General features: G+C 32.9%; 6 protein-coding genes across 8 annotated transcripts in view; 3 read left to right on the forward strand and 3 right to left on the reverse strand.

The window, feature by feature from the left end:
• LOC143430111 (mitochondrial import inner membrane translocase subunit Tim21) overlaps positions 1-16,064 on the forward strand; it is a 391,485-nt gene that overhangs the window by 326,389 nt on the left and 49,032 nt on the right. The window lies entirely within an intron of this gene.
• Positions 1-16,064, reverse strand: part of LOC143430110 (serine protease ea-like) — a 125,400-nt gene that overhangs the window by 16,883 nt on the left and 92,453 nt on the right. The gene's annotated exons all lie outside the window — the stretch shown is intronic.
• LOC143430404 (splicing regulator SDE2) lies at positions 112-1,150 on the reverse strand. The gene is made up of 2 exons (XM_076906671.1): positions 960-1,150; positions 112-867 (listed from the first exon to the last, which is right to left on the reverse strand). The coding sequence occupies exons 1-2, from the start codon at positions 1,062-1,064 to the stop codon at positions 157-159; spliced, it is 816 nt and encodes a 271-aa protein (XP_076762786.1). The 5' UTR covers positions 1,065-1,150; the 3' UTR covers positions 112-156.
• Coq6 (ubiquinone biosynthesis protein COQ6, mitochondrial) lies at positions 2,181-8,679 on the forward strand. Its single transcript, XM_076906672.1, has 8 exons — positions 2,181-2,376; positions 2,572-2,762; positions 2,906-3,145; positions 7,436-7,543; positions 7,616-7,678; positions 7,754-8,064; positions 8,196-8,478; positions 8,553-8,679. Exons 1-8 carry the CDS (start codon positions 2,184-2,186, stop codon positions 8,598-8,600), a joined length of 1,437 nt encoding a protein of 478 aa, XP_076762787.1. The 5' UTR covers positions 2,181-2,183; the 3' UTR covers positions 8,601-8,679.
• Pyx (transient receptor potential channel pyrexia) lies at positions 3,142-6,556 on the reverse strand. Its single transcript, XM_076906670.1, has 7 exons — positions 6,540-6,556; positions 6,285-6,408; positions 5,913-6,208; positions 5,641-5,823; positions 5,286-5,571; positions 4,841-5,218; positions 3,142-4,753 (listed from the first exon to the last, which is right to left on the reverse strand). The coding sequence occupies exons 2-7, from the start codon at positions 6,390-6,392 to the stop codon at positions 3,200-3,202; spliced, it is 2,805 nt and encodes a 934-aa protein (XP_076762785.1). The 5' UTR covers positions 6,393-6,408; positions 6,540-6,556; the 3' UTR covers positions 3,142-3,199.
• Positions 10,799-12,512, forward strand: Adck1 (aarF domain containing kinase 1). Its single transcript, XM_076906347.1, has one exon. It carries the CDS (start codon positions 10,846-10,848, stop codon positions 12,412-12,414), a length of 1,569 nt encoding a protein of 522 aa, XP_076762462.1. The 5' UTR covers positions 10,799-10,845; the 3' UTR covers positions 12,415-12,512.

Raw genomic sequence — 16,064 nt, forward strand, 5'->3', positions numbered from 1 at the left:
TCACTTTAAAGTCAATATATCCAAACCAATAGTAAATATAAGAATTACACGTACTTGTACAACTATTTTATTACAAGAATGAAAAATTTTAAATAAAACAATGCATGAATTAATACACATATACATACATATTTAGTAATAAAGATTTATGTTAATCTATTCTGGAGCATTTATTTTACTTCCGATACTGTTTGAAATTTTACTACTATCTTCAGTATTAAAATTTGTTTCTGAATATTTGGCTTCAGTTTCGGTTTTATTTTGCGTAGTTTCTCCACTTTCATCACTTGAATGTCCGCTGTCATTCGATAGTGATTCTAGAAGTTTAGTCGTTTTCTTAGGCTTGTTCTCATCTTCGTCGCTTCCATCGGAACTATTTAACTCATCTGAATCAATATCAAAATCTAATAACATTCTCTTTTTACTTGGTTTAAATTCTTCATCGTGTTTTCTTTTTATGCTACACGTGGCAATTTTAAAACCTTCTTCGATTGCATCTCCAACTCTTTCTGTAAGTGCTGACCTCTCGCGTTCATAAGTTTGATCTTTAAATTCATATTTAGGTTCAGTACAAAGTCTTTCCAATTTCTTTTTCTTACGTTCTGCTGCTTCCTCTTCTCGTTTTCCTTGTTTTTCAATCCAAGTTTTCAATCTCTTTTCTTCGTTAATGTCACGAAGTCTACGACCACTTAAATCTCTGCAAGCTTCACGGTTGGTTGTTTTTTCAATTTGAGCACCAATTGCTCGCAGCATAGAACCGAAACCCCCCTTACCACCCAGTAACCTTGGTACAATAGAAATATATCCATTGTAACAAATGGTATTTTCATCCACGAGTTTCCCATTGTGTGTAATGTAACAATTCTTCTACAACAAGTTTCAGGAGCAATTAATATAATTATTAATTTTGATTCCGTTAAGAAATGTATTAGTTAAGATTAAATTAACGAATTACATACCGTTAATACTTTGAATTGATCCCGTAATTTAGCAATTTTAAGTGGAGTATCAGTAGTAAGAATCTGCTTTGTTCCAAAAGCGGTACTTATTTGTACATTTAACATTTTTATTTTATGATACGTCTACAGATTATAATAAATAGCTTCGTTTTGTTCACACGTAAATGAAACACAACCTAGAAACGAACGAGCACAAGTAGACACAAGTAAACACTGGATGCTTTCGTTGCGATTAGAGATGGCGTGTCGAAGAGCACCTTATCTTTTGTTACCTTATCGTTTGAACGTAGCGTCGAGTGTAATCGATATAACGATATAGTTAGATTTGTTGAATATCGAAGAGCGAGATATTCAAAGACTTTATTACACGTTTGTTAAGACAATATATGAATTGTACTATCCGGATAAATAACGAAGAGAGAATTTTAAACGGAAAACATTATACGTAGCTAAGTGATCGAAAGCTTGGGCAACCACCTCACGACTTTTGAGCTCGCGTGTTTAGAGAAGGTTATCAATATTGTTAAGAGGCGTTCCTTGACCTTGAATCGATTTTAAATCACACTCTCCCTCCATACATCCTTCGATATTCGAATTTGTTCGCATTCGATTTCGGAATCCCGAGCTCTACAGCACAGGTATACCTATATAGGTAAGAATGTTGCGCAGATTATTTCACACCGGCATTGTACTGTCACTTGCGAGAAATGGCAAAAAAAAAAAAAAAAGAAAAATGGAGAGTATTAAATACGTGCATGAATTTTTAACGATAAAGTATGATTAACGAATTTGCGAAAAATATCGCCGTGTCGAGTTAGTTTATAAAATGTAATAAAAACAAGTTCTTATATCTTTGTTTCGTGCCAGTGTATCTATTTTAGAATGAAAGTGGATAAACCGGTTAGTTTAGTCATTTTTAGTATTGCCGATAAAGTTCCTGAATGGAGTGTATCGTGCCATTGACGCGGCATATCACGCTGTTGTCTAAGAACGTGCTGATTACGCGTGCCGGCATTTTAACTAACGAACTGCCGACACTTCTCACAAGTGTCACCACAATGCAGACGCTGTGTCAACAGTGTATTTTCTCGGTTGTTTAAATATCTATTATACACCACACGTATATATACATTTAAATATATATATATATGTAAATTATTAAATTAAGCGCAATTATTTTGTACATTATAGGCAGGGTTTGCCTATGATACAGTAAAGAAAAAAATGGCGACTTTTGTAAAAGCGGTATCATGTTGCGATATTGTGACGTTAGTTTCAAAAAAATACAAACATTTCATTCCAAATGCATCGGTATTTGGGAGAAAACATTTTTCCATCACTGCACAAAATTATGTGGATTATGATATTATCATCAGTGGTGGTGGTATGGTTGGAACCACACTTGCGTGTGCAATAGGTTAGCTCTCTCCTTTTTCCCTTTAAACTGTATTTATATAAATATATGTATGTATGTATAAAAATAATTTTTTAGCTTTTTTTTATTTAATTCCAGTTTTAAATATATATATATATATATATATATATATATATATATATATATATATATATATATATTCTAGATAATATCTTACACTAATATTTTTTATAATAGCAAATAATAGAAAGCTCGGAGGTAAGAAGATCCTTTTATTAGAAAGTGGTAAACAGTTTGAATATAAATCACAAGAAAATTATTCGAATCGCGTTGTTGCGTTAAATAACCAAACACGTACTTTGCTTTCAAGCATAGGAGCGTGGCAACATATCGAAGCGATACGTTTGTGCGCAGTACGAAAAATGCAGGTATTTAAAAAATAAATAAAGTTAATTAAACAAGATATTTTAATAGCGTCATCATTATATTTCTTATAATAACAAAATATAATATATTATGCAGTAACATTATGTATGACAAATACCACAATTAAATATAAAATTTTTAGTAGGTATGGGATGCGTGTTCTGATGCTATGATTGTATTCAATGAAGATTATTTGTCTGAAGAAATTGCTTACATAGTTGAAAGTGATTTACTATTACACGCAGTAAATAAACAATTGGCAGAGAAAGAAAATGTGAATGTAATTTATAACTCAAAAGTTGAAAATATTGTATTACCTAAAAAATTAGAAGAAAATGCAGAAGTACAGTTGCAAAATGGAACGAAATATAAAACTAAACTATTGGTAAGTGGACAAAAAGTATAATAATTAATCGACTTATCGAATACATGCTAAGCGTTATGTAGAATCATTATAGTCTTTAACAATAGTTTCAAGTTTGTTAGTTAAATTATCTAAACGTGCACCAATATTGTAAAAACATCTTTTTAGTTCAGCAGCTAATTCATTTAACTGTTGTTGATTGTTATCGCTAGACGTACTACTGTAAAGACGATTTAATCTAGATGTACCTATGTCTATATTACGTGCGTCGTATGTAGATGCTCGTTTTACTTTCATGTTATGAGTTTTTCTCTCAATTACCAAGCGATAAATAGCTTTTACTAATTCTCGCGGTAGACGCTTCTCACGAGGATCGTTAGGACGAATATGAATTGCACAGTGATATGGTGGATGTAACAGAAGTGCACCCTGTCTACATGCTTTTATTATTGCATTTGGCGCATGGTCTAAAAGTTTGGAAAACAACATATTTTCCAAATGTGCTACTAATTCTGCTCTACGTACTAGTCTATCTAGTCCAGCACACCTTCTTAATTCTTGTATATCCGATACAGCAAGGCCCATCATTAAATTCGTCAAGATTACTGTCACTAAAATGACAAAACCTAAAAACATTAAATGTGCAGTACCAGAATATAAAATTCGTGATTTTGTACTAAAGAATATATCTTCAAATTCTAATTCTCCAGACATCATTACAATTGTTTTCAACAAAGCAATTAAAGGATCATTGAATGAATCATAATTTTTATGTAATACACTGAAGCCTAGTGAAAATCCTATTATAAGGCAAATATAAGCACCGAGGAATTTGAAAAAATTAATTGATACCTGAGTAAACATTTGAATATAAAGACCAAACATTGGGAATCTTCCAATCACCATCATTAACTCTATCCAAATTAGTAAAATGCCTAAAGCTGCAATATGATATTGCCAGTCATGTATTGGTACGATTAACGCTATACTTGACAATAGTACAACACTCCATTGAAGCCAATTTTCCCATTTTTTAATGTAACTGTATATACCATGAGCCATTTGAAAAAATTCTTTACTAACTATGGTCACAGTAAATATTAATACCAGCCAAAAAAGTACATTTCTAAGCCTGTCAATGTTTTTAACGTTATTCAAGTATGTAACGGCAATGTATGCTGTAAAAATGGCAACGAATATGGAATGGAATATTAAGCTTAATAGAAAGAATTTACGAATTCTCAACCACTTTAGGTAGAGAAAACTTTCACATAAAGGATGTTTTAGTACGTGTCTTTGTCCAACTTCCACAAGACATAACATCAAATCTGTTTCTCCTCTGCCACCTGATACTAATGGTCTAAAATCTAATCTTAATTCACAATCAACATCGCCTAGTTCATGATCGTGTAGTGAAATTGCATGATCTAAGCGCGAAATGAAGCGCGGTAGTACGTCCGGTGTTCTGCGTACAATAAAACTTAATGCAGAAATACCACCTTTTGTTCTAGCTGTAACATCTGCTCCTTTTGATAATAACAGCATTACAGTTGATGAACTTTCATTTAATGCAGCAGTGTGTAGGGCTGTGTAACCAAATTTATCCGCTTTATTGATCAAAGAACCAGCCTAACAAAATAAAGAAGATATTATGTTATAAATTTATTTCATATTGTAAACAGTATTTTCTGAAATTTTCTTAAACGAGAGATGAACCTGTAATAAGATCTTCACTAATTCTATTCCTCTAGTAGCTTTTGCAACTGCAGCATGTAATGGAGTACGGCCATCGTTATCTTCGATATTAACTTTAGATCCAACATTTATAAGTACATCTAAAGTTTCTACAGATTGAGATAAAACTGCTAAGTGCATTGGTGTTTGACCTCTTGCATTTTTGGCTTCATATGTCGCGCCAGCTTCTAACAATAGTTTGGTACACTCAGCACTACCTTCCTCAGCTGCTAGATGTAATGGAGTAGATCTCATAGAACCAAACTGTACTCTCACATCCGCTCCATAACTTAACAATAATTTCATGCATGTAACAGAGCCTAAACTAGCTGCTACGTGCAACGGTGTCTCTGTGTAAACCTGTGTAATCGTTAAATTTGAAGGACAATAATTTTGAATATCTTAGAGAATCATGGCAAATTCAAACCTGTGGATTGTTAGGAGATGCGCCGGCTTCTAATAAAATTTTCACACAATCTACTGCATTATTTAGAACAGCATAGTAAAGGGGACTTTTCCTGCATATCCCAGCATTTACATCTGCTCCTGATTTAATTAAGCATTTAACACAGTTGAGATCTCCGCTAGCAGCAGCATAATGTAAAGGTGTAAATTTTTTATTCAAGTCCCATTCGCATGGATTTGCTCCATATTGTAATAGTTCTTCCAGAATTGGTAAAGAAGCTGTACAAGCAGCTAAATGTAACGGAGTTCTATAAAATCAACAAATTTATATAATAGGATTATAATAGGATTACCCCTTTTTCTATTTAATTATATACCTGCCGTCGCTATCTCTGGCTGAAACTTTTGCATTTTTCTTTAGCAACGCTTTAACCACACCTACGTGACCTAGATAACAAGAAACTAGAAGACAAGTATCTGGCCAGTTCAGAAAAAGTTGTGGAACAGTTGCATTTGCAGCTGCTTCATTTTCAACATTTAACAATGCATTTTGCATACACCTATATTACATCAAACATTTTATTCAAATTATATCTGTATAAAATTGTAATTATAATAGAATATTTATAATTATAAATATATGATTTACCCATTTGCAAATGAAGAAATTACAGTTTTCTGAACATTCATTGCTTCGTTATGATTGGTGTGCAAAAATTCATCCAAAACTTTATGCAGAGTGTCTCCATGGAGAGTAGAAATAATTGAAAGTGCCTGCTTTCCTGCTGGAAGATTAGATAGTGCCAAGATAATTTCCTCTCTATTCCATGGTTGCTGGTTCGTTATTTGTCTTTCTTTTATGTGGCATATGATAGGTTCAGAACTATATTCAGAACTAATACTGCCTTCTTCTATGTCATTCATCCAAATGTCTTCAACATTTTCCTGGAATATAGTCAATGCTTAGTAAATTACATTTAAACATTTTTCCCTGTACTTGTGTACACATGTTATTACTAACAATAACAATGGAAGACGAAGCCATTACACGTTCTTCATTTGATTCATTTTCAGAGTTATGATTACTCAAAAACCTCTTTAGGAGTGATTTCTTTTTTGAGATTGACATGCTACATTGAATTTTTCTCTTTCTCTATTAACATTAAAAAATTTATAATATTGTTTATATATTTTACTTCCGTTTTTAATGTTTCAAAATTTACAATTTTTACTTTACAATATTTACAAATATCTTCAATTTTAAACACTTATAAACTATTTTAGTTACCAGTATAGAGCTTTAAAACAGAACCACACTCGTGTTCGTTGATGTTTATAAAACAGAACAGGGATATATTTAGCTGTGACTACGTCGTGATGTTCAAGTGTCTAGTAAACGTTAGTTTTAAGTCACCGTATAATTTTTCTAAAAATATTTTTTGTTATAAGTACACGCACTATAAAATATAAAATGTAAAAATTCTATAAATTTTGCACAATTTTAGTTTTAGAATGTATTTCTCCATATAACTGATAATAACATTCATTGAGGAAGATACTGTGCGTCACAATTTGAAAAATCAAAATTAAGCAACTTTTGCATACAATTTCCTAAATTGTATTCTTCTTTAGTTGTTCTCTTGTATGTTTGGTATATAGTATTATTATATGTATATAAAGATATAAAACTGAAATGTGCGTTTGCAATAAACAATTAAAAATGCTTAAAGTGTAACAGATAGCTAGCGGTTTTGGATTTCTAGAAGCCTAAATGTAGAAACTTTTTAAAATTACAATTCATTATAGTATTCTCACTGAAATGTGGCACACAACTGAAGTTATTTCCAGCACATTACCACTCTCTCCTTCTCTCTCTCTCTCTCTCTCTCTCTCTCTCTCTCTCTCTCTCTCTCTCTCTCTCTCTCTCTCTCTCTCTCTCTCTCTCTCTCTCCCTCCCTCCCTCCCTTCCTCCCTCTCTCTAAATACATATGTAAGCATACTCATACATAAGCACGATAATTATATACTACTCTTTTTGTAATATAATATTTGATATTATCTTGATGTAATATGATAAATTAAATTATTCAATTCTTCTGTATCAACATACTACATTTTATGTGAAATAAATAATAACATCAAAAAGTATATTCTACTGGGTTTATATTCCAGGTGGGAGCCGATGGTTCAAATTCATCGGTACGACGAGCAATGGGTACACAGTATGTGAAATGGGATTATAATCAAATGGCTATAGTTGCCACTCTTAAATTGTCAGAGGTAAAAGTTATTTTATCATTTAATTATTAATATAGCATATTACAAAGCATATTTATTGTTTTTTCATTTAAGCCTACAGAAAATATTGTTGCATGGCAAAGATTTTTACCAGCAGGACCAATAGCAATACTTCCGGTAATATTTTTTCTTATTACAAAGAAATTAAAATTAATTAAAATATAACAGTAACTTTTCTATTTGTCGTTATAGTTAACGGATTGTCTTAGTTCTCTTGTATGGTCACTGCCAACAGATGAAGCAAAAAGGCTTTTAAGAGTTTCAGAAGAAGAATTTGTTGATAATGTCAACAATGCTTTATGGAAAGTTTATCCAAAAGATGGTGTAGTTGAAAGTGGTTTACGAACACTTCAACAATTACTTGAAAGTTTATCTTTACAAACTGGTTTAGTGCGACAATTACAACCATCTGTGTCGGCTATTGCAGAAGGATCACGCGCAGCTTTTCCTTTACAATTCGGTCATTCTGTACGTTATGTTCAACCAGGAACTGTTTTAGTAGGGCAAGTAAAAAATACAATTCTTTACAAATAAAAAATTGTATATATTTTGTATCATAAACGTATATTATATATATTATGTATATTATTTCATATTGTGTAACAAAAAATAATTGTTACAAAAACTTTTTCAGAGATGCAGCGCATAAAGTCCATCCATTAGCTGGTCAAGGTGTAAATCTAGGTTTTGGAGACATAACAGTATTAGTTCAGCTTCTTGCAGAAGCTGTAACATGTGGAAGTCATTTAGGAAACATGTATTTTTTAAGAAAATATGAAACCTTGAGACAACGACATAATATTCCAATAATGCTTTCAATTGATGCACTCCACAGATTATATAAAGGGACAGCAGCTCCTATTGTATTGGCGAGAAGTTTAGGATTGCAATTGACAAATGCTATTCCAGTTTTAAAGGTGAAATATCATACATTACAACTTAATGTAATATTTTACTTAACGTTTATTGAAATTACGTCTATATCTTTTAGAGAGCCTTGGTAGAACATGCATCTGGAAAAATTGGAAATCAAAGATAGTAGATGAAATGTTTATTATTGTAGTATCGTATGATTAGTACTTTTATAGTAACACTTCCGGTCGTTACTATAAATCGGTCTATTCATCTAGGACGCAATCCAAATATCTGACAGCTCATACGAATGTGTTACCATGTATACTCTTAAGTCTCACTCTGCTTCCTATCGGTTGTTGCCAAAACCATGCGATTTCGATAGAGAGCAGAAAATTACACATTTTCTCATTGCCATATAATTTTAAATCCGCTGCATTTAGCGGGTAAGGTGACTAGGGCCATTTGCAATTACACATACTTGAAACACATATCCCTGAATCTAACGCAGTAGATCTGATTGTCGCGAAATATTTAAACGTAGGATTTTGCGAAATGTTGTACTATTGAAATGCCGAATAATAAACCATATCGCGGTTGATTGTTATTAATAAAAACGATCACGCGTTTAGTTGCTAAATGCATTTAAAAAATATATGTAAAGTATACAAAACAAAAGGTTAAAATAACGAGTAAAAAATGGACAATTATTTATCACTTGTCGGATAAGCACAACTTGGGTTACAAATTAGCATAATCAGTGTATTCATTGACATCAAGCATAATCCAAAATATGCTTGCCTGACAAATGATAAATAATTTTAACACCTTTTACTAGTTATTTGAAACTTCAAACAACTCTAACAATAAGGCATGGTCTGGTTTATTATTTTGCATTTTAATAGTAGTGTTTTAATATCGTTATGGACTAAGGACATGTTTCGTTTCGGGTCGAATCGCAGATTCTCTTAATCTTCTTCCCTGGCGGATATATTAGTTTTCAAATTACAAATTACGGTAGTGAGGTAGGGTGCAATGCGATGTTTAAGTATGGCAGCGAGAGACTCGTGTACATGTTTGCAAATTTGGGTTGCGTTTTCAATGGATACCCCGACATTTGTGATACGTATACAAATAAGTTATCCAAGTTAATGCAAAATAGGATGCAATGTTATATTTCATTTATGTTAAAAATTATTACATTACTTATTAATGAAGTAACAAATAAACTATTTATGTTGAAAATAGGGAATGTGGCACTCTAAATATTCTATCGTGTTATCGATAACAGTTATATAAATAAAGTGACCAAATGTTTTATGTGTTAACAAGTACAAAAAGAAATGTATATCTATATATATTGTAAATCACAATGGAAATAACAAGGACAGTCATAAAAACAAAACAAAAACAAAATAAAAACATCGCATAACAAATAAAAATTACTCATACTTTTCCGAATTATCAACTTTTTTCAATAATCCATCATTTTCTGATATGTTGTTACAAATTACACTTGCAATATATAACCTTCAATATTTCTAAACCACCTAGTAACAACCCCAACATCGACTTTGTAAAAATGCAATGCACTGTTTTATTAAGTTAGTAAATATGAAATTGTTTAATCCAAAAAATAAAAGATCGTCCAACGCAGAGCACTTTGTGGAACCGTTTTCGACAGATGGCACAGTCTCACCTAACATGAGACGTCTGGTCACTTTACATATAAATTTCTTAATTGATAATTAAATATTTTTTATTTTTATCGTGTTTAAAATTTCCGTCTTTAAATTTTATGGAGCAAAAATGTTTGAAAAAAATGTGTCGATATATACGATTACTTCAATAGAAATCAGATACTCGAATGCATTCGCATTAAAACATCGAGGATCGATTATAACTTGATTGTCATTCCACGTGAGTAAAGGTTAACAGTTTTTACGTAAAAGAGGTTACCTACCATGTTACTTTCTCAGAAAAAACAAGTAATTAAGGAAATATTTATTAGACTTAACTGGATATTTCTCGAGGAAAAATTGGTAAATTAAAATACTCTCATAAACGATTATTCAACACACAGAAATATCACTATAATATCTTTTATATGTACATACAATAGGTTATTATGACATGCCTAAAATTTAATTACAATTTCTAAATCAGAAGATACAGATATATTATATAACAGCTTATATTTGATTATATAGTAAATAAAAATTATTAAGAGAAATAAGAATTTCACTTCTATCTTAAGGTAATTTGATATTTGGAAAAGTTGCATTTATATAATTAATCTGGTCGATCGATCATTTAACACTTGTTATTGTTTGATTACAGATCACCAGAGAGATTATATATATATATATATATATATATATATATATATAAAAAATTAAACAGAATTCTGATTGCCTGCTATTTAATTGATAATGTTTATATCTAAACGATTATTAAAAAGAGCTGCTTTTGGAATAATTGGATTAGGTACATTGGCATCTTTAAGAGCAAATGAATATGATCTAGGGTCTATTGGCATTGTACGATTAGGACGTGCTGCGATCACTGCTTTCATCATAGGAAGACATTACCAAAATGAATTGTACGGAAGTAATTTAAATCCAAATACTCAAGAATATCTTGATTTAAAATCAAAAGTACACAAGTATGGAGCAGAAAAACTGTTAGAACTTTGCTGTGCCAATAAAGGTGTTTATATAAAAGTAGGTCAACATATTGGTGCACTAGATTATTTGTTGCCACCAGAATATGTTAGTACAATGCGGGTATTACATAGTTCTGCACCACAATCGTCCTTTAAAGACGTGCTCACTGTAATCAAAGAAGACCTTAAGAAAGATCCGTACGAAATATTTGAAAGTATCAGTCCTGATCCTTTGGGTGCTGCCAGTTTAGCGCAAGTCCATAAGGCTGTATTGAAAAATGGCGACATTGTTGCTGTTAAAATTCAACATCGATCAGTTAAAACTAACTCTTATGTAGACATAAAAACTATGTCAGCTCTAGTAAAATTAACATCATTAGTGTTTCCTGACTTTAAATTCGATTGGCTTGTCGATGAAACTAAAAAGAATATTCCTAGAGAGTTGGACTTCACTCAAGAAGGAAAAAATGCAGAAAAAATTCAAAATATATTTTCACATTATCATTGGTTAAAAATACCAAAAATATATTGGAAAATTTCATCACCACGAGTTCTAACAATGGAATTTGTAGAAGGAGGTCAAGTGAACGATTTGAAATATATTCAAAGTAATAATTTAAATCCATATGAAGTTAGTAGCAAACTGGGTCGGCTATACAGTCACATGATATTTATCGAAGGTTTTGTACATTCGGATCCACATCCTGGAAATGTTTTGGTCAAAAACAAAAACAATGAAGCACAGATCATACTTTTAGACCATGGGTTATATGCAAATCTTTCAAACGAATTCAGATGGGAATACTCTAAACTATGGTTAGCGATACTTGATGGCAATAGAGCTGCGATGCAAACACATTGCGCTAATTTAGGCGTTGCTGATTTGTATGGATTATTAGCTTGTATGGTATCTGGACGTACTTGGAATACAATTATGACTGGTGTACAAAAAACAAAATATAACGTGCAAGAAAAAGAGGAGTTCCAAAAAGAAATACCAAACTTACTGCCACAAATTAGTAATGTATTAGATAGAGTAAATAGACAAATGTTATTAATTCTTAAAACAAATGACCTTATGCGTTGTATTGAATATTCCCTTAATACAGCATCAAGAATGTCTGGAATGATAGAAATGTCAAAGTGTTGTATACATTCTGTGTATGGAGAAAAACTGAAATGTTGCACAAATATGTGGGAAAAATGGATAGTTTCTCTATCTAAACAATGGACACTTTTTAAATTATCATTATACTACATATATTTAGGAGCATTGAATTTTAATATAAAAAATTCTGCCAATTCGCTTATAAAGAATGAGTTCTATACTTTTTAATACTGTAAACTCTATTTTACAAGAAAAAATATATAAAATTATTTAAATTAAATTTGTAATTTTGGTCAAATAATATAATTAAACATATTTTTAAATATGCTACAATATTAATCATCTAAACAAATAATATAAAAATGTGTATAAAATATTTCTGTATATAATATGCAAATAAATATTTTCCATTTAATTTTTTATCACAGATTAGAAAACCAAAAGCAATTGCTTTTGTCTAATATATCCGTTTTTAATACGTATATATGCATTTTATTTATTCTATAAATTTTTATTACAAAACAATAGTTAATATTATATCCTACCTAGAATTTAATATCTATTAATATCCCAGACACCACAGCGATTGGCACGCCAGTGGCAGTGGATGGAACGTAGTGTTCCGTAGCAAAATCATGCTAAAACAGTATTCGTACTCGGCTCTTATAACGGCATAGTCTTAGCATTGGGGCGACATTTGTGTCTCGACACTATTATCACATTATAGCACCGCGATATGGTAGAGGCAGTCGCCAACATCGTCGTGGCAATAACGCGCGGCAGTGGCGAAGCCGTTTTCAGAAAAGTTATAAACGAATACTAAAAATGACTAAACTAACCAGTTTATTTATTTTGATTCTAAAATAGATACACTGACACGAAACAAAGATATAAGAACATGCTTTTATTATTTTTTGTAAACTAACTCGATACGGCGATTTTTTCCACAAAGTCATTAATTACTTTGCCGCAAAAGAACTAGTCGATTAGGTTCCGAAGAGAATTGTTTTAACTGTTTTTGTGTTTGTTTCGAAGTCTCTCTCTAAAAATCCTAGAGTTCCTAGAAGGCGCCTTCGCAATCCTCCTACGGTGGGGTGCCAACGCATCGCGGGGCGATTGTCCCGGGCCTTGACCGCCAGTCGGGATTCCGCGGCGCGGGAACGAATATTTGCTTACATATGTACATTTCTCAATTCATCGTTATCAATTCATGCAATAGAGGGTTATATTAGTTTTTACAATTCCTACAAACGGTAAAATCATGTATCGCGAAGATATATATATATATAAAATAAAAAATTGTTAACGGAGTACTAAAAATATTGTATGATATAGTAGATTCAATATTTTCACCTGAAAATTGTGATAGACTAATGAAGTAAATATATTTATACAATTTACTACACATTAAATTATATTTATTATACATTGATTGTTCCCGTAACTTATTAATTAGTCCAATGCTTTATAAGTAAATGTATCATTCATACATTTCCATAAACCATCAACATGCTGCCATCGTATTTAATATATTCTCTGTTGCATGAATTTTTATGATGAGTTAAAAAAATATATATATATATATATATATATATATGGCTCTCTCAATAACTACAAATGTTGGCAAACAATTACCACAATGTCTGTCAGTACTCATATGTTGACCGTTTGCTGATATATCTGACGGTTTCAATTTGTATGAAAAACAACCCCTATGTGGTGGGGATCAGAATTTACCCACAGTATCTCTTGCTTATCGTTAGAGGCGACTAAAAGGGGGAGGGGAAGAAAAGAGTACCGAAGATGCAAAGAATTTCTGGAAGAATATGAAATGCAAAGACATATATAGGTTTGGTTGCAAACGCTTGCTCTCGCTCGTCGGATGATCGTCTCGTGGTCCTCGACGGCGGTTAAAATCAGAGTGACATTTGAGTATGACAAGGGAAAATAAGCAGCTGGAACGCGGCACATACCGAGCCACAAACTATCTCTTACATTAATATTTTCCATAACATAAAGTAATTGTATAACTAATGTCTATATTATGGCGCGGAACGTAAAGAATAAAATAAAGCGTAATGCAAAGTGTGTAGTAAATGTAATAATATATGCGATGCAATAATGAAAAACCTATGGTTAAGAATTCGGATTATAAGCCGACTTGTAATCGCTCGGGAAATCTGACACGTCTACCGGATCGCGTTTTATAGTCGGTCGTGGAAGTTGTGTCTTGATCCTGTCGCATTGTCGGTGTATTATTGTTGCGTTTATCATTGTTTCATTCGTCGCTGTTCCGTCGTGATTCGGCATGGAGGTAGTCTTCATCGTCATTCATGATAAAGGCGCATTTCAAACGGAAAGTTTTGTCGCCACCTTGCAAAACCTTAAAGTGCCCATCGTATGAGGGCTATAAGAGACCTCTGACTGCATCGTGGCGGAGAAAAACGTATGACGACGTGACGAAGTTTTTCTTGTCCCGTGACGAATAACAGGCGAAGGTCTTAGCCTTTGGAAGTACTCAACGTAATTTTTGTTTTCGGTCTCGTGACATTTTATTGCTGCTTTTAATTGGCGGTGAAAGCGCCCCACCATGCCGTTTACCTGTGGGTGCTATGCAATCATTCTCAAATGAGTAGCACCGATTAGCCGTGCTAGCTCTTTGAACAAAAAGATTCGAATTGGCGTCCCTCGTTAGTGGTTATTCGCAAGGGAACACCAAATCGTGAAATCCATATATGTTAATTAATCCGTAGCTACTGTTTTTGTATTAATTTCCGTAATGGACATAACCTCTAGCCAGCGAGAGGAATGGTCGACGTACATTAAACAATACTTGTAACACTTGGATACCGGCACGCAATGCTCAGTCCAAGTCTTGCAGTCTTTGTTAATTGACGGCCAGATATACCAGTCGGTTACAAGCTATTGGCTTGCACGTACCTCCGGGTGTACGCCGCGTCGGACGTGTCACAATAGCGAAGCATTGCACACGAGAAAATGAATTTCCTTTAAATGTAATGCTTCAGCTCGTGATCCTGTTCCTGAGTTGGCTCGAGAGTTTTGTAATCAGGGGCTGAAGTTAAGCTTTCGATACGCGACAACACCTCTGCTACGTTATTATCGAGGCCTTTAATGTACCTTATATCCGTAGTAAACTGACTAATATAATTTAAATATTGAAATTACCGCGATGAACACTTATCTAATGTCTGTTTGGAAGCAAAGGTTATCGGTTTATGGTCCGTACAAATTGTAAAATTTCGGTCTCCTGCAAAGTGCCTAAATCGTTTAACGGCGACGTAAATGCCCAGCAATTCACGGCCGTAAGCGCTATATTTTCTTTGGGCTGCGGAAAGGACTTTTGTGAAAAAAACAAGCCCTTTCTTTATATCGCCAAAAACCTTTTCCAAGTCTTCTGTTCACGAGACTGGTGCGATCCCTTTTGCCGCCCGTTTCAAAAGCATACTAAGCGGTAGTAGAAGTTAACTATGCCGAGGAATTTCTGCAGCGCCCTGACAGTTTTAGGTATAGAGAAATTCGCGACGGCTTCCACTTTTTCAGGCAAAAGTTTGATTCCGTCACGGGTAACGATGAATTCAAAGAATGTGATCTCCTCAACTCCGAAAACGCATTTCGCCACATTAATAACGATGCTGTACTCGGATAGTTGGTCGAATAAAATGCTGATGAAGATGTTTCTCATGTTCGATTTCGTTTTTCGAAGCGATAAGAACATCATCAATGTAGGCAAAAACGAAATCAAGCCTGCGGATAACTTGATCTACGCAGACCGAACGGCATGAAAACGACTTCAAATAATCCGAAAGGGCTATAGCCGCTTTTTCGATATCATTCGGCGCTATGGATATTTGATTACA

This window comes from Xylocopa sonorina, chromosome 13 (assembly GCF_050948175.1).
Source record: "Xylocopa sonorina isolate GNS202 chromosome 13, iyXylSono1_principal, whole genome shotgun sequence".
Taxonomy (NCBI): Eukaryota; Metazoa; Arthropoda; class Insecta; order Hymenoptera; family Apidae; genus Xylocopa; species Xylocopa sonorina.